The sequence below is a fragment of the Bison bison genome, unplaced genomic scaffold (assembly GCF_000754665.1).
Source record: "Bison bison bison isolate TAMUID 2011002044 unplaced genomic scaffold, Bison_UMD1.0 scf7180017864303, whole genome shotgun sequence".
In the NCBI taxonomy this organism is placed as follows: domain Eukaryota; kingdom Metazoa; phylum Chordata; class Mammalia; order Artiodactyla; family Bovidae; genus Bison; species Bison bison.
In genome coordinates, this window is record NW_011494875.1 from 1691407 (window position 1) to 1714011 (window position 22605).

The 22605-nt window shown below is 42.3% G+C and overlaps 1 protein-coding gene across 1 annotated transcript in view; it reads left to right on the forward strand.

Annotated features, from left to right (window-relative positions):
- Positions 1-22605, forward strand: part of AIG1 (androgen-induced 1) — a 272334-nt gene that overhangs the window by 227720 nt on the left and 22009 nt on the right. The window contains exon 4 of the mRNA XM_010851498.1: positions 3456-3571. Within this exon, the coding sequence (XP_010849800.1) occupies positions 3456-3571 (116 nt within the window). The remainder of the gene's footprint in view (positions 1-3455; positions 3572-22605) is intronic.

Consider the following 22605-nt stretch of genomic DNA (forward strand, 5'->3'; position numbering starts at 1 on the left):
CATGATTTATCTCTGATATCTTTTAAAGACATAATTCTAATATATTAAACAGCATGGAATTTGGAAACAGAACTGGTCTTGAACACTTGGTAGACTTACTTAGTAGGGCACAACGGTTATTGCCTTTGGACTTCTCTGGTGGTCCAGTGCTTAAGAATTCACCTGCCAGTGCAGGGGACACAGGTTTGATCCTGGTTCAGGAAGATTCCATATGCCGGGGTATTGGGGGTGGCCACTAAACTGGTGGGCCACAACTACTGAAGCCCACAGGCTCCAGAGCCCGTAGTCTGTGACAGGAGAAGCTACTGCAGTTAAGAAGCCCACGCACCACACTAGAGAGTAGCTCCCACTCGCTGCAACTCGATGAAGCCTGCACACAGCAACGAAGACCCAGCGCAACCAAAAACAACAAATAAATAATTTTTTAAAATGCAGTTAAATTTTCCGAGTCTTTGTTAATCCCATCTACAGAAAAGAGTTAGTAACTCTCATTTAGGATGTTGTTTCAAAGATTAAGTGGTCTCCACAAATATTTACTGGGCCCCTCCTATGTGCTAGGCTCTTTTTTAAGTGCTACAAATACCACAGTGAACAAAATGTAAGCTTACCACTCTTGTGCACCTTTGGTCTTAAATGGAGCTGAATATTTCTTTCCTGGTTCTTAAGTCATTGAAACAGTGTTGCCTGGGAGTGGATTAGAACTGAATTTCTTGTACCCCTACTTCTGAAGTAATTGCTCCTCTTGCTGCTACAGATTTTGAGTCACAATTGGCTGCCAAAGGTAACTTAGAGGTTCAACAAGGCCTTTCATAGATTTTTTAAATCTTTTCTTTAGTCATAAGACTTTAGCTACATTCAGAGAAACATTTATACTTGCTGTAAATATTTTACACTATTTTTACTTTTGTTAATATGTAATGTTTATCAGTAAACATAATTTGCATTATAAAATTTTAGAAAAGAGGATATACGTTCTTTAGTGCATGAAAATTCTACATAATAAGCTGTTACTACTCTCATATAGAATTTGCCCCTGGTCAGAACTGGCATGGGCACAGCTAGCCACAGAAAGATCTTTTGTCCTCGCTGATGGAAGAAATAGCTCCTTTTTAATGGCGATGATGCCAGAAATGAAGTGACCTGGAGAGATTTTCGTTTTTCAAAGAGGTTTTGTTTTTTTTTTTTTTTTGGCCTGACATCACCAAAGGACATCTTAACCTTTCCAGGTTTGACATCTGATGATCAGCAAATAGGCTTGGTAAAATAATGTTAACTGGGTAAAAATATTCAGATTAGTGGTTGGAACTTATACAAATTTATGGAAAAATGAGTGAATTTTTACTAAGTGTGATGCAATGGAGTAAGAAGTAGAGCTTAGATATATTTAATATTAAAAAGTCAAAAATAATATCATTTTATAACCCACACAGACTATTAGAGTCACCACTATCTTCAGAGTAAACATTTGATTTGCAGGGATTTTTCTTCTACGTGGGATCTGAGAAGTCTCAGCCTTATTGCTAACTATATTTTTGACTTTTTACATGAAATCACTATAGTAGAACTATTTTTGGCATCTCAAATTGTTGGTGAAATTCCAGGCCAACATTATCTGAGGTGACTAAATTATACTGGGGAAAAAAAACAATGAAATAGGTCTTTAAAATACGTACCATCTCTGTATTAACACGTGTACATTTTGTGTGGTTCCCTTTAGAGCTAATTATACTAATTATTTAAAACAATAACAGAGAAACAAAGGATAAGGAAATATAAAGCCACCCAACTATGGAGTCACCCACCTGACATTATAGGCATACCATAGTCTAATTGCCATGTATTGGCAGTCAGAATAATTATGTAGAAGAGAAAGTTTAAAGCAAAGAATTGCCAGTGTCTTATCATTTCTTACAATATCCTGTTTTTTCTATGAATGTAAACAGTGAGTTGCTCCAAAGATGTTCCCTTCGCTATCCCCACTGTGTCTTTCCTGCCCAGGTCTACCTGTCACCTGGTTCCATTTTGTGACAGTACTTATTAGAGTTTGAAAATCATAACATACAGTTTCCTGCCTTTTCCTAGAACATGCAAACTATACAGCAAGAGCAGAACAAAGCCTCTTTCATGACCATTAAGGAGTATCCTCAATAGAATTCAAAGTTGCTGGTGGTTCAGTTATCAGTTCCACCGTCTTCTTACTCTTGGAAAACTCTCCAGTGAAGGAAGGTAAATTTATATCCTGAGTCAGTTTTACCTAAGAAGCTCTTTTTCCCTTGTGTCTTTCCACCAAATTTCAATGTCAGAAGTGCTTGACCTTCCTTTCTTCTTACCATATGGAGGGGAAAAGTTTTATCCCTATCCTGGCCCACTGAACTGAGAATCTAGAGTGGCCACTGGGTTCAAAAAACAAGTGGAGATATTCCATGCAACTTCTTTGGAGTGCCTCGTCCAACATCGTATCTAAATCCATGCACTGCTGGTACAAGCCAGAACATCCTTTCTGCAAGCTAATATGGCCTTCTTTTCTAACCTGCTGCTGGTTCACACATAATTTGGCATTATGTATCAACAGCCTTAAAATCATAACCTTTGACTGTAAGAAAATAATTTAAATCACTATGTTGTACACCTGACACCAATATAATGTATTGTAAATCATCAATACATCAGTTAAGAAATAACAAGAATTTCTACAGAAGATATTGATTTAAAATGAATATCTTTAAAATTATTTAAATTAAAATTATTCAAGCAAAAATTGAAAAATCTTATACTACTTAATGACCAAGAATAAAAATCAGTTAAATAAGTGTTGGTACACAGAATTCCCTGGTGATCCAATGGTTAGGACTCAGTGCTTTCACTCCTGGGGCCTGGGTTCCATCCCTTATCAGAAAACTAAGATCCTGCAAGCCATGTTGTGAGGTCAAAAATAAATAGATGGATAGATAGAAAAATGTTGATCCATCCATAAAATGGAGTTTTCAGCAGCTCTGGTCAGGGTTTATGTTCTAAAATTATTTCTAAAATTTCATATCAAAAATTCTTATGCTGTAATTCCAAATAAAATGGGATGCACGGTATGATCTTAATTGTGTATAAATAATATGAACAAAAAGTTGAGGGGGGAAGGACGTATAGCAAAATATGAACAGTGGTTGTTTTTATTCCTTTATTATATTCTAGTTTGTTCCCTTTACATCTTTCTATAATTTCCTGTAATGAGAATAAAGAAAATACAGTTTTAAAAACTAAGATGCAGAAGAAAAACCAGGGGAGCAATTGCCAGACTACATGTTTTCATGTCCATTCTACCACTTAGACAAGCCATATACTGGTCAGTGCTGAGGCACTTTTACTAGGAAATAACACTATCCTTTCTCCTAGTGATGGCAAAACAGCTGTTGAGGGCTGGTGCTAAGAACCTGTGTCACCTGGTCTCTGTTCTTTTGCAGCACACAACGGTTTTGCCCTTTATATTAATCGAGATGAGGACATCACACCACACGTATCCCAGCAGGAGCAGCGGACTGGCCGCCATATGTACCTTCTCTGTTGGCTATATATTATGGTAAGGATGGTGCCTGCCGGGCTTTCGTATTGTATTAGATTTTGTGCTGCTAAATTTGGGCACATATTTCATTATGGATATAATCACTAACAGATTCACACTGTGTGCCTCATTTGGTCCAAGACCTGGGCTTTGTCTCATTTCCCCAGATGCTTATATTTTTAGAAAGTATATGCCAAACCTCACACAACAGGAATTTGTTGAACAATCCCATGTAAGCAGTACTTCTTCCAAGGCTGCATTTTTCAACTCTTTTTCAAACTAAATGTTTTTCTTGGACATCAGTTTTATTGCTTCTTTTGCTTGGGTTTTTTTGTTGTTGTTGTTGTTTTTGCTTTTGTTGGGAGTGAGGGAGTTGCAGCAAATGCAAATAAGGACGGAAGGAATGACCTTTTCCGGGAGTGACTTCCACCCTCTAAGTGAAACAAGTGAAAATGTACATTTTCCCGAGTCAGTTTAAAGCCTGACTGTCACCTAGAGCATGCATTTAATGGCTTTGTTTTGAAAAACTGGGGTAAATAAATGACAGGAAATCTCCACTTGGTTTACTAGGCATGAATAAATCCCAAGTGGGAGGTAGCCACATTTATCTGATATAAGACTTTTTGCCTGATGAATTTATTTCACTTCAATTTCAGTTCTAACCATGTGTTAACATTTCAAAATTATTTAAAATAGAGAATTTCTTATTTCTCTGTATAATTCCAAGTCCTCTTTAACATATTAGCCTATGCCAAAGAGGTCTCTGCCCCTAGCACTTCTGTCTCTTGGGACTCTCATGTCCTGAGTTCTGGATGACCATCCCCTCCTGTAAACTTTTGGGACTGAATCATGTTCTTCCAAACACCCCAGAACTGTATTTAATCCCACCAGAATCCTGGGGCACTTTGGGAGGTCCAGTCCTCGTGGAGCATTTTGCTCCAGCCAGTCCAGAAATATTAAATAAAGGTCAGTACAGTATTTCACATACTTTGCCTGAATAAGGCTCCAAATCTGAACCAAAAGGGGCTTTGCTGGTGGGAAGTCATGCGCGCCCTATGGCTGGATCTAAGGGGACATCCAGACAGTAGACCCTAGAACAAACATGTGGTCATGCTCCATCTGCCACTTCATTGACCAGTCACTGTTCAGAAGGACTGGGCAGTGTTTGTTTTCCTAGTCACTTTTTAGGTTGGTTTTGTTTCCAACCAAAACATTAAGTATTGGCTTTCTCTGAAAGAAAAAGTTCAAATGATCCGGACTCACAGGTTAAAGTGTGACCCTGAAATAATGTCTTAAAAATGAAGGCATGTGCTTTATACATAGGAACCTGATGTTCAGATGGCTTTTTTTAAAATTGGAGTATAATTACTTTTACAATGTTGTATTAGTCTCTGCTGTATAATAAAGTGAATCACCTATACGTATACAGACATCCCCTCCTGCTTTGACCTCGCTCCCACCCACCCCGATCCCACCCATCCAGGTCATCTTATCTTTCAGAAGAGTTGGGTAGGAAAGCTAAGAGTTATTCCAGAGGTGTTACAATGTTTACAGTTCATCTGGAACTGCCTATAGCTTTAGTTTAAAAATCATATACCCTTCCCATCTCCCCTCGCCCACCAACAGTCTCATTACTTTGCACTCATATTTACTTACCTATGGTAAGAGAAGATTTTTACTCTGGGAATGCTGGGTGTATTTCTGTGAATTCATTTAGATGCCATTAAATTATGTGAATCTTGTAGCGCCCCAGAGATTTTAGGAAGTACATACTTTCTGATGGCTTTTCTTCTACAATCAGGGTACAATCAGTCCACGTTCCAAAGAGACATGTGGGAAACACCACATAGTCTTTATTATAGCCCCCCAAGACCCCTCATTAAAATGAAGCATTACTCACGCTCTGCATGCCAAGGGAGACTTGCCAGCTATGCGTCTTTACCGAGCAAACCAGTGCTTGTTTGGACACATGTCTGCATTAACCAGCAACCTCTTCCAGATATGCTCTGAGAATGCTCTCAGAGTCAACTTTTTCCTTTGGTGTTCTGCCTTAGGCATTCATGGCTGTGCCAAGAGCTAAACAATGCCCCTCACATCATATCACATTATATAAATCCAAGAATTTTAATTGTTATCTCAGAAGGCACTGGCTTTTGCTCCTTTCCAGACTATCTCAGATACGACATACCAGTGACACAGCAGCAAAAGGTTCAGGATATGAAATCTTCTGACAGCATATCAGGGTTATAACTGGACATTCCAGAGCCTTATGCCAAACTTTAAGAAAGCATTCTTCTTGTCACACGCTAATTATAAAGCAGATCTCCCTGACAGTCCTCTGTGTGGTTGAGCTGAAGCTATACCTCCGAGGCTCCTGGCCAGCCTCCCTGTCTGCTCAGCTCTGATTCTGTCTTGCTGCTCATTCTCACAAGTCTCCCTCCCCATCTGAATCTGCAGTCTTTCTAGATTTGGATCTCGAGAGTTGAGAAAGCGAGGGGGTATTAGAGCTTTCTCTCATGGACTGGAGTCCACTGAGTACCCACGCACAGTGACTCCATTTCCCAGCCTCCATCTCACTCTAACCCAAGCTTAGCATCTGAAGTCATCCCAGACCCTTCTCATGCCCATCTCCACCTATCTTTCCACTTACCCGGGAGTCTGGGACAGAGACACCCCCTGACCATTGATGGTGGGCTTTAACTCCCTCTCTTCACACCTCACCTCCACCATCACTGCTCCATGCATTTCTCTGCCCCTCACTGAGATTTCCCCCTAATAAATAAAATCATCCCTTTTCCCTTATGCAGGACACAGCACCGAAAGTCCCTTTGGTTTCTAATACAGCTGTAACTATCAGGAAATGTAATGAATGCCATTATTTTGACTGCTGTGCCAAGCAATTTAAAGTATTATCATATTTAGTTCCCCAAATAACCCTTTGAGATAAGCACTATCTGGCTCATTTTACAGATTAGGAAACCAAACTTGAGAGAGATGATATGGCTTACCCAAGGAAAAGAGACTGTTTTTTGTTGTTGCCAGACCTACTGTTGACCCTTGAACAATGTGGATTAGGGGTGCCAACTCTCTCTGCGATGGTAAATCTGAGTATAATTGTACAGTCAGCTCCATATACATGGTTCTCCTGTACCTGCAATACCTTTGTACCTGAGATGCCACATCTGTAGATTCAACCAATTTCAGATCATATACCAATCTCAGGTACTGTTGTGAATATGGAAAAGAAAATCTGGGGGCTTATCTAATTGTCCAGTGGCTAAGAATCTGCCTTCCAGTGTAGGGGGTGCATATTCCCAACTGGGGAACTAAGATCCCATTTGCCACGAGGCAGCAAAGCCTGCCTGCTGCAACTGGGAAAGCCAAAGAACCACTACAAAGACCCACCACAGCCAGAAAAAAAAAATCTGTGTCTAAATAAACAAATGAACCATTGAAATTCAAACCCATGTTCTTGAGGGGTCAGCTCTAAGTACAAGCACTGGGGTGTAGCTGCAGAGTCTATATGGGAACCCTACTCTCCCCTCTCTCTGACTGTGTGAAGAGTAACTCTATGCGTGAATGAATTAAGTGGGTTTTTAGTTTTCCTTTAGTTCTGCAGCAGTACATCAGAAGCAGCCATGTCTAGTCATTAAGGCCGCTGGGTACGAAGTGCCTGCCACGTGACTGGCACTCAGTCTGCTACCCACTGTTGTTGTTCTGTGTTTATACCAAGGATACTCAGTCCTTAGGGAGCCTGAACTCAGCCCCTTTCTGCATGGTTTTTCCCTCGTTAACCTGTCTTGCTACTGGAGAGGTGAAGGTCCAGATCCTTGCAGTCAGACAGTCCTTGTTCAGATCCCCTCTTCTTAGGAGTGTTGAGCAAATTACTTATCCTCTCTTAGCCTCATTTTTATCACGTTTTAAATAGGAGATATTGCCTGCATGTTCTCTCCTGTTAGAAATAAATGAGCACACAGGTCATTCAAGAAATGATAGTATCTTTCCTTCCTCCCAGTTGACTAAAGTCCTGAATGTCTGAGTCTGGATGGAAAGTTTTCATTTCTCTCTCTTCCTCTTCCTCTTTTCCCTACCATCCTTATTTTCATTTTATTCTCTGCTCTTGTTAAGAATTTTGGGTCCACCTGGTGGGTTTTATGTCTCCTTCTATTAAGAATGCGAAAGAGTGTTCTGAAAATTTCTTATGTTTCATATACTAAGGTATTTCCCAAGCTCTGCTTTTCCCCTGAGAATTGAAAACGTCATTGTTCTCACATTATCCTCATCTATTTGTTTTTTACAAACACCTCGTGTAGCAGTAGTTACTGTTCTCTTATCCTCTAAGGAGAAGTCTATGTAGACTGTTGAGGACTTGCTGTGTGAGAGTGTGGCTTGCACAGGGCTCCTCCAATGTCCATTTGGGTCCTGGTAGGATCAGAGTTTTAGATCAGCATCTGGACAGAACAGGCTTCTGTGTATTATCCATCTCAGTTCCCAGTGTTTAGTGTTTGTTATTCTGAGTTTCATCTTGTCTTACCCCCAACAGCTGGTTCTCAGACATCCTGGGTACACATGCTGCTGCTGCTGCTAAGTCGCTTCAGTCATGTCCGACTCTATGCGACCCCATAGGCAGCAGCCCACCAGGCTCCCCCATCCCTGGGATTCTCCAGGCAAGGACACTGGAGTGGGTCACCATTTCCTTCTCCAATGCACGAAAGTGAAAGTGAAGTTGCTCAGTCATGTCCGACTCTTAAGGACCCCATGGACTGCAGCCTACCAGGCTCCTCCTTACATAGGATTAATTCTCCATATGTATTAAGCAGGCCCCTCACCAAGACCATTTTATATGTGGTCATGACCCTTCCCACACTCCTTAACATCCCTACCCTCCACCCAAACCAATACGACTTCTTTTCCCCGCCGTCTTCCAGAATCACTATTTGGACGCTGCTTATGCCTTTGATGCTGTTGGCAAGTTTCCTTTGTATTTCTCCAGCTTGCTCTGCCCATCCCCCTCCACCTCCCTCTCACTCTGCCCTTTCCTCTCTAGGCAGATGGCCTGGTCTTTAATTTCACACAGAATGTAAAAAACTTTGAGCAGGAACTCTTGAGTTCTTCCTGCAAACATCCTTGCTGTCCCCTCCCTTTCCTGTGTCTCCTGTGCCAGTGGGGGAAGCGTTTCCACAGCTTCTAACCGGTAGCCCCTCCCTCTGTACTCTGGCTCCATCCCCTCCCAGATCTCTACCCTTCCTCCATCACTTCATTCTCCTGTAACTCCAGCCTCACTACCAAAGCCTTCCCGTCAATACTTGAACAGACTCCTGTCCTTGTCTCCACACTAAAAAAAAAAAAAAAAAAATTTTTCTTGGCCCACCCCCCTTTTATACCTGGCTACTGCACTATCATTGGAAGGACTGATGTTGAAGCTGAAACTCCAATACTTTGGCCACCTGATGCGAAGAGCTGACTCATTTGAAAAGACCCTGATGCTGGGAAAGATTGAAGGCAGGAGGAGAAGGGGACGACAGAGGATGAGATGGTTGGATGGCATCACTGACTCAATGGACACTAGTTTGGGTAAACTCCGGGAGTTGGTGATGGACAGGGAGGCCTGGTGTGTTGCAGTCCATGGCATCACAGAGTCAGACACGACTGAGCGACTGAACTGAACTGCTCTATCTCCCTACTCACAGCCCAGTTTCTCCAAATAGTTGTCTGTTGTTCAGTCGCCAAGTTGTGTCCAGTTCTTGGCGACCCCGTGGACCGCAGCACACCAGGCCCCCCGTCCCTCTCCATCTCCTGGAGTTTGCCCCAGTTCATGTCCATTGAGTCAGTCAAGCTATCCAACCAAAGAGTTGTCTACCTGTCTCTACCCCCATTTACACACTTAGCAGACAGGACAGGGGAACTGTCTGGAGAATGGATTTTTTGAGGCAGGCTGCCTGAGCCTGGATTCCACTTCTCTCATAGGACCTTGAGCAAATCACATGACCTCCCTGTGTCTTCATGTCCTCATCCGTAGAATGGTATAAGAAGAGTACCTACCTCATAGGGTTGCTGTGATGACTAAAGGAAGATTAATTTTTAGTACATGTGACGCCTATATGTCAGTATCTAACACAGAGTGTACTATGTGAACAGGATTATAAGCCACTCCAGTGTGGCTTAAGCTTCATTACTTTGGTTAAACCTTTGCGAATGTCACCAGGAACTTCTATTTTGATAAATCCACTGGTTGCTTTATAGACCTCTTCTCAACTGACATGTCAGCAGGTCTGATACTAAAATATCCCCCCACTTCCTGAATCACTCTCCTCCCTGACTTAGCTGATGTAACAACCACCCTAATTTCCTCCCTCCTCTCTCAGCATCACTGACTGGCTCTTCCCACTCTACCCAGTGCTGGAGTCCTTTGAAACTCAGGTCTTCTTCTCTTTCTATTTATTGTTTAATTTTTTTTTCATGGCAAGAATACCTAACTTGAGATCTACTCTTGTAATGGAGGTCCTCTTTTTAAAAAGTATTTATTTATTTGGCTGCCTCGGGTCTTAGGACACAGGATCTTTCGTTGAGGCTCAAGGACTCTCTAGTTGCAGGGTTCAGGGCGCCCTGGCTCTGTAGTTGCAACAAGCAGGCTTACTTGCTCTGAGGCATGTGGGATCTAGCTCTCCAACCAGGAATTGAACCTGTGTCCCCTGCATTGCAAGAATTCTTAACCACTGGACCACTAGAGAAGTCCTGGTCTCCCTCTCTTTTTTTTTAAACCACCTCTTATCAATAGGTAAATCCATCGTTAGTGTACATGGTTAGTTAGTGTTGGTCACTTAAGTCGTGTCCGGCTCTTTGTGACCCCATGGACCATAGCTGGCCAGGACCTCTATCCGTGGGATTCTCCAGGCGAGAATAATGGACTGGGTTGCCATTCCTTTCTCAGGGGATCTTCCTGACCCAGGATTGAACCCGGGTCTCCTGCACTGCAGGCAAATTCTTTACATTCTGAGCCACCAGGGGCGCCTGACACGACTGAAACAACTTATCTCGCACACCATTTTTGCAGCCGCGGTCTCAGATCTCCAGCTCAGAGCTCTCTCTTGATGTTTGCTCACGAGCCTCTCCCCTTTAGCAGCTGCAGACCTAATTCATGTGCTTTCCCAATCACACCCCCAAGTATCTATCCCCTGAGCGTTGCCACCCACTCAGTTTTTCATGCCCCAAAACTATGAAACTTCCTCAGCCCATCTCTCTTGGACCCACTACAAAGAATCATCCACCAGTTTTTGGCTTCTGTGCCTCTAAAGTGCTTTTAGAGTACTTACACATTGATCCCTCTCCATTGCCAACATCATGGTCCAAGCTGCAGTTATCTTTCTCCTGAGCTACTGCAAAGAGCTGGCATTTCTTCACCTCTAATTCGTCTGTATATAGGACCCCTCAGTTCTTTTGTAAAACCACATATGATCATGCCACTCAATTGCTCAGAGAATGTGGATGACTTCCCATTGTGTCTAGGGATAAATTCCAAAATTCCTTTACATGGCCTAGGGGACCTACATTGTTTGATTCCACCGACCTCTGTATCTTCATCCTCCTTCTCTTTCACCTTTGCTTAGCTCTAGCCATGGTGATCTTCACACCAATTGTCAAGGGCAATATGCTCCTTTCAGTTTTAAAGCTTTCACCTCCCCATACCCCCATCCAACCCCACCCTTCCCTCAGTTATGTCTTCCATAAATATTAGTTCCAGATCCTACTTATCTGTCATGGATCTCTCTGTCTCAGTTCAGTTCAGGTGACTCACTCAGTCATGTCCAGCACTTTGCAGCCGCATGGACTGGAGAACACCAGACACCCTGTCCATCACCAACTCCCAGAGCTTACTCAAACCCATGTCTATCGAGTTGGTGATGCCATCCAACCGTCTCATCCTCTGTCATCCCCTTCTCCTCCTGCCTTCAATCTTTCCCAGCATCAGGGTCCTTTTCCAGTGAGTCAGCTCTTCGCATCAGGTGGCCAAAGGATTGGAGTTTCAGCCTCAACATCAGTCCTTCCAATGAATATTCAGGACTGATTTCCTTAGGATTGACTGGTTTGATCTCTTTGCTGTCCAAGGGACTCTCAAGAGTCTTCTCCAACACCACAGTTCAAAAGCATCAATTCTTCAGCACTCAAACTTGTTTATAGTCCAACTCTCACATCCATACATGACTGCTGGAAAAACCATAGCCTTTGTTGACAAAGTAATGCCTTTTCTTTTTAATATACTGTCTAGGTTTGTCATATTTTTCTTCCAAGGAGCAAGTATCTTTTAATTTCATGGCCGGGGTCACCATCACAGTGATTTTGGAGCCCAAGAAAATGAAGTCTGTTACTATTTCCCTTGTTTCCCCATCTATTTGCCATTAAGCGATGGAACTGGGATGCCATGATCTTGTTTTTTGAATGTTGAGCTTTAAGCCAAGTTTTTCACTCTCCTTTTTTACCTTCATCAAGAGGCTTTTTAGTTCCTCTTCACTTTCTGCCATAAGGGTGGTTTCATCTGCATATATGAGATTATTGGTATTTCTCCCTGCAATCTTGATTCAAGTTTGTGCTTCATCCAGCCCAGCATTTTGCATGAATTACTCTGCATATACATTAAATAAGCAAGGTGATAATATATAGCCTTGATGTTCTTCTTTCCCAATTTGGAATCAGTGCATTGTTCCATGTCCTATTCTAACTGTTGCTTCTTGACCTGCATACAGATTTCTCAAGAGGCAGGTCAGGTGGTCTGGTATTTCCATCTCTTTCAGAATTTTCCAGTTTGTTGTGATCCACACAGTCAAAGGCTTTAACATAGTCAATGAAGCAAATGTTTTTCTGGAATTCTCTTGCTTTTTCTATGATCCAAAAGATGTTGGCAATTTGATCTCTGGTTCCTCTGGCTTTTCTTAATGCAGCTTGAACATCTGGAAGTTCTCATTCATGTACTGTTGAAGCCTAGCTTGGAGAATTTTGAGCATTACTTTGCTGGCGTATGAGATGAGTGCAATTGTGCGGTAGTTTGAGCATTCTTTGGCATTGCGTTTCCTTGGGATTGGAATGAAAACTGACCTTTTACAGTCCTGTGGCCACTGCTGAGTTTTCCAAATTTGCTGGCATATTGAGTGCAGCACTTTCACGGCATCCTCTTTTTGGATTTGAAAGAGCTCAGCTGGAATTGCATCACCTCCACTAGCTTTGTTCGTAGTGGTGCTTCCTGTGGTCCACTTGACTTTGCACTCCAGGATGTCTGGCTCTAGGTGAGTGATCACACTATCTGGGTGGTTATCTGGGTCATTAAGATCTTTTTTATATAGTTCTTACAGTTCTTCTGTGTATTCTTGCCACCTCTTCTTCATATCTTCTGCTTCTGTTAGGTCCATACCATTTCTTTCCTTTATTGTGCCTTTATTGTGTCCTTTATTGTGCACAATAAAGGGGGATACCCAGATATTCCCTTGGTATCTCTAATTTTCTTGAAGAGATCTCTAGTCTTTCCTGCTCTGTTGTTTTCCTCTATTTCTCTGCATTGATCACTGAGGAAGGCTTTCTTATCTCTCCTTGCTGTTCTTTGGAACTCTGCATTCAGGTAAATTTGTCTTTCCTTTTCTCCTTTGCCTTTCACTTCTCTTCTTTTCTCAGCCGTTTGTAAGGCCTCCTCAGACAACCATTTTGCCTTTTTGCATTTCTTCTTCTTGGGGATGGTTTTGATCACCACCTTCTATACAATGTTACGAACCTCTGTCCATAGGTGTTCATGCAGTCTATGTATCAGATCTGATCCCTTTAATCTATTGTCTCTTCTACGGCAGAATCTTAAGGGATTTTATTTCGATCATACTTGAGTGGTCTCATGGTTTTCCCTACTTTCTTCAATTTAAGTCTGAATTTTGCAATAAGGAGTCTGTGATCTGAGCCACAGTCAGCTCCTGGTCTTGTTTTTGCTGACTAAATGGAGCTTCTCCATCTTAGGCCACAAAGAATATAATCGATATGATTTCGGTATTGACCATCTGGTGATGTCCACGTGTAGAATCTTCTCTTGTGTTGTTGGAAGAGGGTGTTTGCTATGACCAGTGTGTTCTCTTGTCAAAGTTCTACTAGTCTTTTCCCTGCTTCATTTTGTACTCCAAGGCCAAACTTGCCTATTACTCCAGGTATCTCTTGACTTCCTACTTTTGCATTCCAGTCCCCTATGATGAAAAGGACATTATTTTGGGTTGTTAGTTCTAGAAGGTCTTATAGGTCTTCACAGAGCCGTTCAACTTCAGCTTCTTCGGCTTTAGTGGAGGGAGCATAGACTTGGATTACTGTGATATTGAATAGTTTGCCTTGGAAACAAACAGAGATAATTCTGTCATTTTTGAGAGTGCACCCAAGTACTGCATTTCTGACTCTTTTGTTGACTGTGAGGGCTACTCCATTTCTTCTAAGGGATTCTTGCCCACAGTAATAGATATAATGGTCATCTAAATTAAATTCACCCATTTCTAGTCCATTTTAGTTCACTGACTCCTAAAATGTCAGTGTTCACTCTTGCCATCTCCTGTTTGACCACTTCCAATTTACATTGATTCATGGACCTAACATTCCAGGTTTCTATGAAATATTGTTCTTTACATCATCAGACTTACTTCCATCACCAGTCACATCCACAACTGGACTTTGTTTTCACTTTGGCTCAGCCTCTTCATTCTTTCTGGCACTGTTTCTCCTCACGCTTCTCCAGTAGCATATTGAGCACCTACCAACCTGGGGAGTTCATCTTTCAGTGTCCTATCTTTCTGCCTTTCATACTGTTCATGGGATTTTCAAGGCAAGAATACTGAAGTGGTTTGCCATTCCCTTCTCCAGTGGACCATGTTTTGTCAGAACTCTCCACCATGACATGTCTGTCTTGGATGGCCCTACTCCGCGTGGCTCATAGTTTCATTGAATAAGACAAGGCTGTGATCCAAGTGATCAGTTTGGTTAGTTTTCTGTAATTGTGGTTTCCATTCTGTCTGCCCTCTGATGGATAAGGATAAAAGGCTTGTGGTAGCTTCCTGGTGGGAGGGACTGGCTATGGGAGAATCTGGGTGTTGCTCTGATAGGCAGGACCCTGCTCAGTAAATCTTTAATCCAATTTTCTGTTGATGGGTGGGGCTGTGTCCACTCCCTGTAGTTTGGCCTGAGGCCAAACTATGGGAGGAGTAATGGTGGTAATGGCCACCTTCTTCAAAAGGACTTATGCCAGGACTGTTGTATTCAGTGCCCCTAACCCCATGGTAGGCCACTGTCAACCCATACCTTTGCTGGGGACTCCTGGTCGCTCACAGGCAAGTCTGGCCCAGTCTCTTGTGAGGTCACTGCTCCTTTCTCCTGGGTCCAGGTGTGCACAAGGTTTTGTTTTTGCCCTCCAAGAGTCTGTTTCCCCAGTCCTGTGGACGTTCTGTAATCAAATCCCATTGGCCTTCAAAGTCAAATTCCCTGGGGATTCTCTGATGCTCTGCCAGACCCTAAGGTTGGGAAATCAGTTGTGGGTCCTGGAACTTTTGCAACAGTGCAAAACTCTTTCTCAGGGAGGCCTTCTCTGATTTCCAAGTCTTGGGTCAGCCCCTCTGTGATACTCTACTGTAGTCACCTGTTAATTTCCATCCAGGAAGGGAAAAACAGGTATAGATATGTGGTTGTTCAGTTAATTATTTTTCAAAGTGTGTTAACCAGATCTCTTCCCTCACTATCTAGAGCAAGAGAAAGAAGCAGTTGAAATGGTGTTAAAGAAAATAGAAAGTGCTTCCTCATCTATAGTTCTCTAAGGGTTTATGCAGACCCATTCTCTTTAGATATTATGCCAATCAAAGTGTCAGAGAAGCCATTCTTAAGATCAATTGCTTAATAATAAAAATTGTGATAGTGTGTGAGTTTTAAATATAAGCAGATAAAGTAAGAAAAGTTTTTAAATTATATTTGCTAATTCATGTCTGACTTTTGCAACTGCATGGACTGTAACCCACTAGACTCCTCTGTCCATGGAGTTTTCCGGGCAAGAATATTGAAGTCGGTTGCCATTTCCTTCTCCAGGGGATCTTCCCAACCCAGGGATCGAACCTAGATCTCCTGCATTGCAGGCAGTCTCCTGCATTGCAGGTGGGTTCTTTAACAACTGAGCTACACTTTAAGTATTATTGAGCTAAGTGTAGGGTAAGCTCAATATCTTACATTTAGATCAATAAAAACCATATAAAGTGTTTACAATACCCTTTCCGTCTTTCCCTCTGATGTTGAGTTTCAGCTTTATTGCCTCTTCTCCCACCTGCCTGGCTCATTTAAATTGCCACCTGTAAGGACATCCTTGGTGGTTCAGTGGTTAGGACTCTGGTGCTTCCACTGCAGGTGGGGAAGTTTCAGTCCCTGGTTAGGGAACCCCCAAACTGTGAGGTGTGGCAAAAATGAATAAACAAAAAAATAAATTCCCGCCTGAAGCTGATAGACTTGTAGGAGGAAGCTCACAGACTGTGCTTCTTGCCAGAGTGACATCCTATAAGGGAAATGACCCAGTTCAGGCAATACAAAACTTTCAGGAAGAGGAAAGATCCATCTTTAAGCCGAAGTACAGCCTCTCCTTTTCCTGAGGAGAGCCTTCTTGACGAGAATGTGAGAATATTTGGAAGGCTCAGAATATATTCTGTGAGGGCGGCATTGTGTGAATCTCTTTACGGTGATTCCAGTCCTGCCCAGTCCCGTCTTCAGCAGACAGTTTCCACAGCTCTCAACAAACAGGCACTGGGTCTCCCACAGCACCCAGCAGTACTGGGCTCCCAGGAGACACAAAGTAAAAACCAAGTAAAGATAAACAACTTAAATGAGGAGATATGTGCACCAGAGTTGAGCTTATACCCCAAGAGTCCAAAGAAGTTTACAACCCCAAAGACCTTTTGTTTGAGATAGAATGGAAATAGCAAGAAAAACTTGGTCTAAAATTGTTGTTGTTCAGTTGCTCAGTCATATCCGATTCTTTGTGACCCCCTGGACTGCAGCACGCCAGGCTTCTCTGTCCTTCACTGTCTCCCAGACTTTGCTCAAACTCATGTCCATTGAGTTGATGATGCCATCCAACTATCTCAGCCTCTGTCCCATCTCCTGCCCTCAGTCTTTCCCAGCATCAGGTCTTTTCAAGGAAGTAGGCTCTTCGCATCAGATTTCCAAAGGATTGGAGCTTCAGCTTCAGTATCAGTCCTTCCAGTGAATATTCAGAACTGATTTTCTCTAGGATTGATTGGTTTGATCACCTTGTAGTCCAACAGACTCTCAAGAGTCTTCTCCAACACCACAGTTCAAAAGCATCAATTCTTTGGTGCTCAGCCTTCTTTATGGTCCAACTCTCCTATCCATACTGGAAAAATCATAGCTTTGACTATATGGATCTTTGTTGGCAAAGTAATGACTCTAGGTTGGTCATAGCTTTTCTTCCAGGAAGCAAGCGTCTTTTAATTTCATGACTGCAGTCACCGTCTGCAATGTTTTGGAGCCCAAGAAAATAAAGCCTGTTACTGTTTCCGTATTTTCCTCATCTATTTGCCGTTGAGTGATGGGACTGGATGCCATGATATTTGTTTTTTGAATGTTGAATTTTAACTCAGCGTTTTCACTCTCCTCTTTCACTTTCATCAAGAATCTCTTTAGTTCCGTTTTGCTTTCTGCCACAAGGGTGGTGTCATCTGTGTGTCTGAGGTTATTGATATTTCTCCTGGCAGCCTTGATTCCAGCTTGGGCTTCATCCAGCCCGGCATTTCGCATGATATATTCTGCATATAAGTTAAATAAGCAGGGTGACAGTATACAGCCTTGATGTACTCCTTTCCCAATTTGGAACCAGTCTGTTGTTCCATATCCAGTTCTAATTGTTGCTTCCTTACCTGCATACAGATTTCTCAGGAGGCAGGTAAGGTGGTCTGGTATTTCCATCTCTTTAAAAGTTTTCTTTAGCAGTTTGTTATGAACCACACAGTCAAAGGCTTTAACATAGTCAATGAAGCAGAAGTAGCTGTTTTTCTAGAAATCCCTTGCTTTTCTATGATCCAATGGATGTTGGCAATTTGATCTCTGGTTCCTCTGCCTTTCCTGAATCCAGCTTGTACATCTGGAAGTTCTTGGTTCAGGTACTATTGAAGCCTAGCTTGAAGGACTGAGCATTACCTTGTTAGCATGTGAAATGAGTGCAATTGTGTGGTGGTTTGAACATTCTTTGGCATTGCCCTTCTTTGGGAATGGAGTGAAGACTGTCCTTTTCTAGTCCTGTGGCCACTGCTGAGTTTTCCAAATTTGCTGAAAACAGCTGTTCTAAATTGTGTCTTTATACATTAAGGTAGACCTATTTCCTTAATAATTGTCAAAGTAAGAGAAGGAACTATCTTGGTTATTATGATCATATTTTACTTCTCTATTCTGAAAGCATCAGATCCATGTTGATTTGGGATGAAGCTCCTTAGCTCTCACAGACAAGTATTTCCCTCCTATGTGTCAGACACGGTGTTGAGTGTAGGAGGTGAGCAGTGTATAAATCTCAGCCCTGCCTTCAGGAGTTTATGGTTTGTTAGAGGAGAGAGGAAAATTAAAAAGCAATTACCTGGGACTTCCCTGGTGGTCCAGTGGTTCATACTTCGCCTTCCAATGCAGGGAGCTCAGGTTCACTCTCTGGTTAGGGAGTTAAAATCCCACATACCTCTCAGCCAGAAAACCAGAACATAAACAACGGAAGCAATATTGTAACAGATTCAATAAGGATTTCTAAGAAATAGTTCTCATTAAAAAAAAAAATCTTAAAAAAAATCAAGGGCTCTAATAGAAGAAATACAGGAGGCTCTCATAGTCCAGAGGACCATGCCTGCATGCATGTGTGCTAAGTCACTTCAGTCGTGTCTGACTCTTTGTGATCCTATAGACCGTAGCCCACCAGAGACCAGGCTCCTGTGTCCATGGGATTCTCCAGGCAAGAATACTGGAGTGGGTTGCCATTTCCTTCTTCAAGGGATCTTCCCGACCCAGGGATCAAAACCACATTTCTTGTGTCTCTTGCATTGGCAGGAGAGTTCTTTACCACTTGGACCACCTGGGAAGCCCCCACAGGGACATATCCTATCCCAAACTTATAGGTCCATGGAAGGCTTCCCTGAGGAAGTGGCAAGTAAGCTGGCCCTTGAGAAGGGTGAGTAAAAATTAACCATGAGAAGGTCCCAAGTAAGGGAGTCCCCTGAAGAGCAAGGAGACAGTCTAGAGGCAAGAAAGAGCAAATCACAGTCAGGCAGTGACAGGTCAGTGCACCTGGAACCATTGACATTTTCCCAGCTCCAATTACTAGCTCTCCTCTCCCTACCAAAACTGCTTTTATTCTGCCTGTCCGCAACATTGTTTTCTCAGTTGGGTTTTTGGTTGGTTGGTTGGTTGTCTGATCGATCGATTTGTCAGTTTCCTAAGATGCCAGGCTGTCTTTGGCTTCTCCTTCTCGGCCTCCTTGTCAGCCCCATTCAGCTCCTCACTCCCTAACTCTCAAGCCCTCTGAACAAGCTTTCTTCAGCTGCCTTCTTGTCCACTTTCTGCTTCTTGGCCAGAGATTATTTTAAACTGCAAATCTGATCCTGCCAATCCTCCTGTTTAAAACTCTTCAGTAGTTTGTTTTTGTTTCCAGTTTTGGGGGAGGGATGTTTTTTTTCCTTTTTGGTAGCACTTTTATTTTTCCTTCAGCCATGACATATCCTTGGGCCATGATATTCTCACCTGAGAGTAGAAAAACAGGATGTCTAAGTCATCCTTAAAAGCTGAGAATTACGTACAAAAATCTTACGTAAATTAAAACAACGCATAAATTTGCAGGTACAGATACAAATCGTTTTGCGACTAGAGTGAGTAATTTAGCCCCGTGATATTCTGCTGGAAAAACATTGGATAAGAAAGAAAATGGAGTCTGAAGGCTGGAATTACCTCTGGTTCTTAGCTGTAATGGAAGACTGCGAGAAAGAAGTCACAGTTCATTCATAAATTCTTGCCAGCCTCCAGAGAAATCCAGAAATTGTCGTTAAGGCTCTGTTTAGATCTGATCAGGCCCCGGAGGCATGAACCGCTCAAGAGAAATTGTCAGTTGGCTGAAGAACCGTCAGATCAGGCCAACTCCCTTCCATAGACACATTACTCCTTGCCTCCGTTGGTTGCACAATATCTCCAACCAGATATACTAAAGTTTAAGCTAAACATAGATACCTATTGAACTTCCACCCCCAATTTTTTATCTTAAACATTACTTCTTGGAAGAAATCTTCTGTGATTCCCATTTAGTTTAGATCTGCTCTGGTTCTTCTTCCTGCTTCTTGCTTATTTGGAATACCTCCTTACATGTCTGGCTTTCCTTCCTAATGGGGATATCCTAAGGGTGGGAGCTAGTCCTCTTCTGTTAATTTCTGTATCCCCACCTCCTAGCAGGATGTTTGTGCAAAGCATTTATCAAACTCAGAAATGAATGAATGAGGAAAGGCTGTAAGCAAATGTTAAGGTTTGGTGACCACAAGCTAAGTTAGCCCTTGGTTTCTATTTTCTTTGTGACATAAAATTGCCTAACTGCAAGGAGGAAGATGGGTGACATGGAAAGGGATTTTTGTTTTTTTTTTTTAAGAAAGGATAATATAATATGTGGGGGCTTCCCTTGTGGCACAGCGGTGAAGAATCCGCGTGCAGTGCAGGAAATTGGGTTCAATCCCTGGGTCAGGATGATTCCCCCTAGAGAAGAAAATGGCAATGCATTCAAGTATCTTGCCTGGGAAATCCCATGGACAGAGGAGCCTGGTGGGAGGGTGGGGCGGGCTAGAGTCCATGGGGTCAAAAAAAGAGTAGGACACAATTTAGTGACTAAACAACAGCAAATATACCCCTAATCCCTCACTTAGCACCAACAATTATCAATATGTTGCCAAACTTGTTTCATCTATACGTCTACCTTGGTTTTTTTTAGAGAGAGATATAACTTATATATGATAGCATTCACCCTTTTAAAGTGTACAGTTCAGTGGTTTTAAAAATGTACACAAAGTTGTTCAAGCATTATCCTAATTCCAGAACATTTTTATCACCCCCAAAAGAATCCCTTCACCTTCAAGCAGTCACTCTTCCCCCAGCCCCCGGAAGTGGCTCATCCACTTTCCGTCTATATGCATTGCCTATTCTGGATATTTTATGTAAATGGAATCATACAATGTGTGGCTTTTTATTCTGGCTTCTTTCACTCATCATCATGATTTCAAAGTTCATCCATATTGTAGTATGAATTGATACTTCAGCCATTTCTATCGCCAAATAACATGTCATTGTCTGGATATACCACAGTTCATTTCTCCATGCGTCCATTGATGGACATCTTTGGATTGTTTCCACTTTTGGGGCTGAAGATGGAAGTTTAAAGGTATACTGTATCCATAGTTAAAGGGAAAAGAGGTAACAGAGAAGCTAAAAAATATCAGGCCACAGAGAAGGCCCATTTGAATTGAGACCAAAAATAATTCTGCGTGGGCATGTAATCTTATGGCCTACAAAACCCTTTGAACATGAGTTCTGCCTCTTCTCTGGAACTGCACACACCAACTCTACTAATCTTTTGTAGTTCCGTGAACCTCCTGGTCTCTCTCACCTCTGGCATTCACAGCATTCTTTCCCTGGGGACCATTTTCTTCCAGGCTTCACTCGCTCATCCATTCTATCTTTTTAAAAAATTTTTAATAAACAGATTACAATGTTATAAAATTCAGAAGATACAAGATTGATACAAAACCAAATCTTTGAGTCTCAGATCAGACGTCACTTCCTCCAGGAAGTCATCCCTGACACTCTAGGTTGCTGATGGTGCCACTTTCCAGCCCTGTCCAGTTCTCCCATAGCATCCCCCAGTCACCCATCGAAGCACTCATTGTGCAGCTCTGCAGTCCCTTCCCTGCATCCCTGCCAGGCTGATGGGCAGTAACTCCTAGGCCATTCTCCACATGATTCCCCAGTGCCTGAGACAATACATGTGCCTAAACAGGGCTCAGTACATTTTGAAGGAATAAATGAATGAATGAGTGATGCATACGTGCAAAAACATGAACCCATGAGGGTCAAAGAGGCTGAGCATCTGAGCAGGATAGTAATGTGCCTGTCTTTCCAACACATTGGTGGTTGCAATTCCTCAGAGATAAATTTTCACACTCTTAATAAGTGAGAACTAGAGTGATTAATATTTATTTCTGTTTCTGAACAAGCCTTCCATCAAAGCTGAAAATAAATTTTCTAGCAGTATTAGCCCATCGATTCTCCCATTTTCTTTCTGTCCACATTTGGTATTCCATTCTTGAATAAAGGTTTCTAGAATATAAATCAAAAGTGGCAAGAAGCTTTTCTCTCTGGTGGAAACAGGTAAAAAGAATAGGAAACTAGCTGGGATTTCAAATGTAATCTAGCATTAGAGTACTATACTCTTAATTGACATTGGAGCAAGTGAAGTGCTTTTTTCAAAAGAAAGAAAACTGGGAATTCCCTGGCGATCTAGTGGTTAGGACTCAACGCTTTCACTGCCGGGGCCCAGGAAAGTCCCTGGTAGAGGACCTGAGATCGGGCAAGCTATGCAGTGCGGCCAGATAAAAACTAGAAAAAGAAAACCACTAGTGATATGCTCCCCCACAACTACCATCAATTCTGTTAACTCAAATTTTGTATTCCTTTGGTTAACTCAGTTAAACTTTCACTATTACGCTCAATACACAGTCGCTTAGTCGTGTCCCACTCTTTGTGACCCCTGGACTGTAGCCCACCAGGCTTCTTTGTCCATGGAATTCTCCAAGCAAGAATACTGATGTGGGTTGCCATTTCCTACTCCAGGAGATCTTCGCAACCCAGGGATCAAACCTGTGTCTCTTGCGTCTTCTGCGTTGGCAGGCGGATTCTTTAGCACTATGCTACCTGGGAAGCCCTTCACTACGTATACTCCCCCCAAGATATTAATTTTTCTTTTTTAGTAATGGAAAATAAAAACTTTT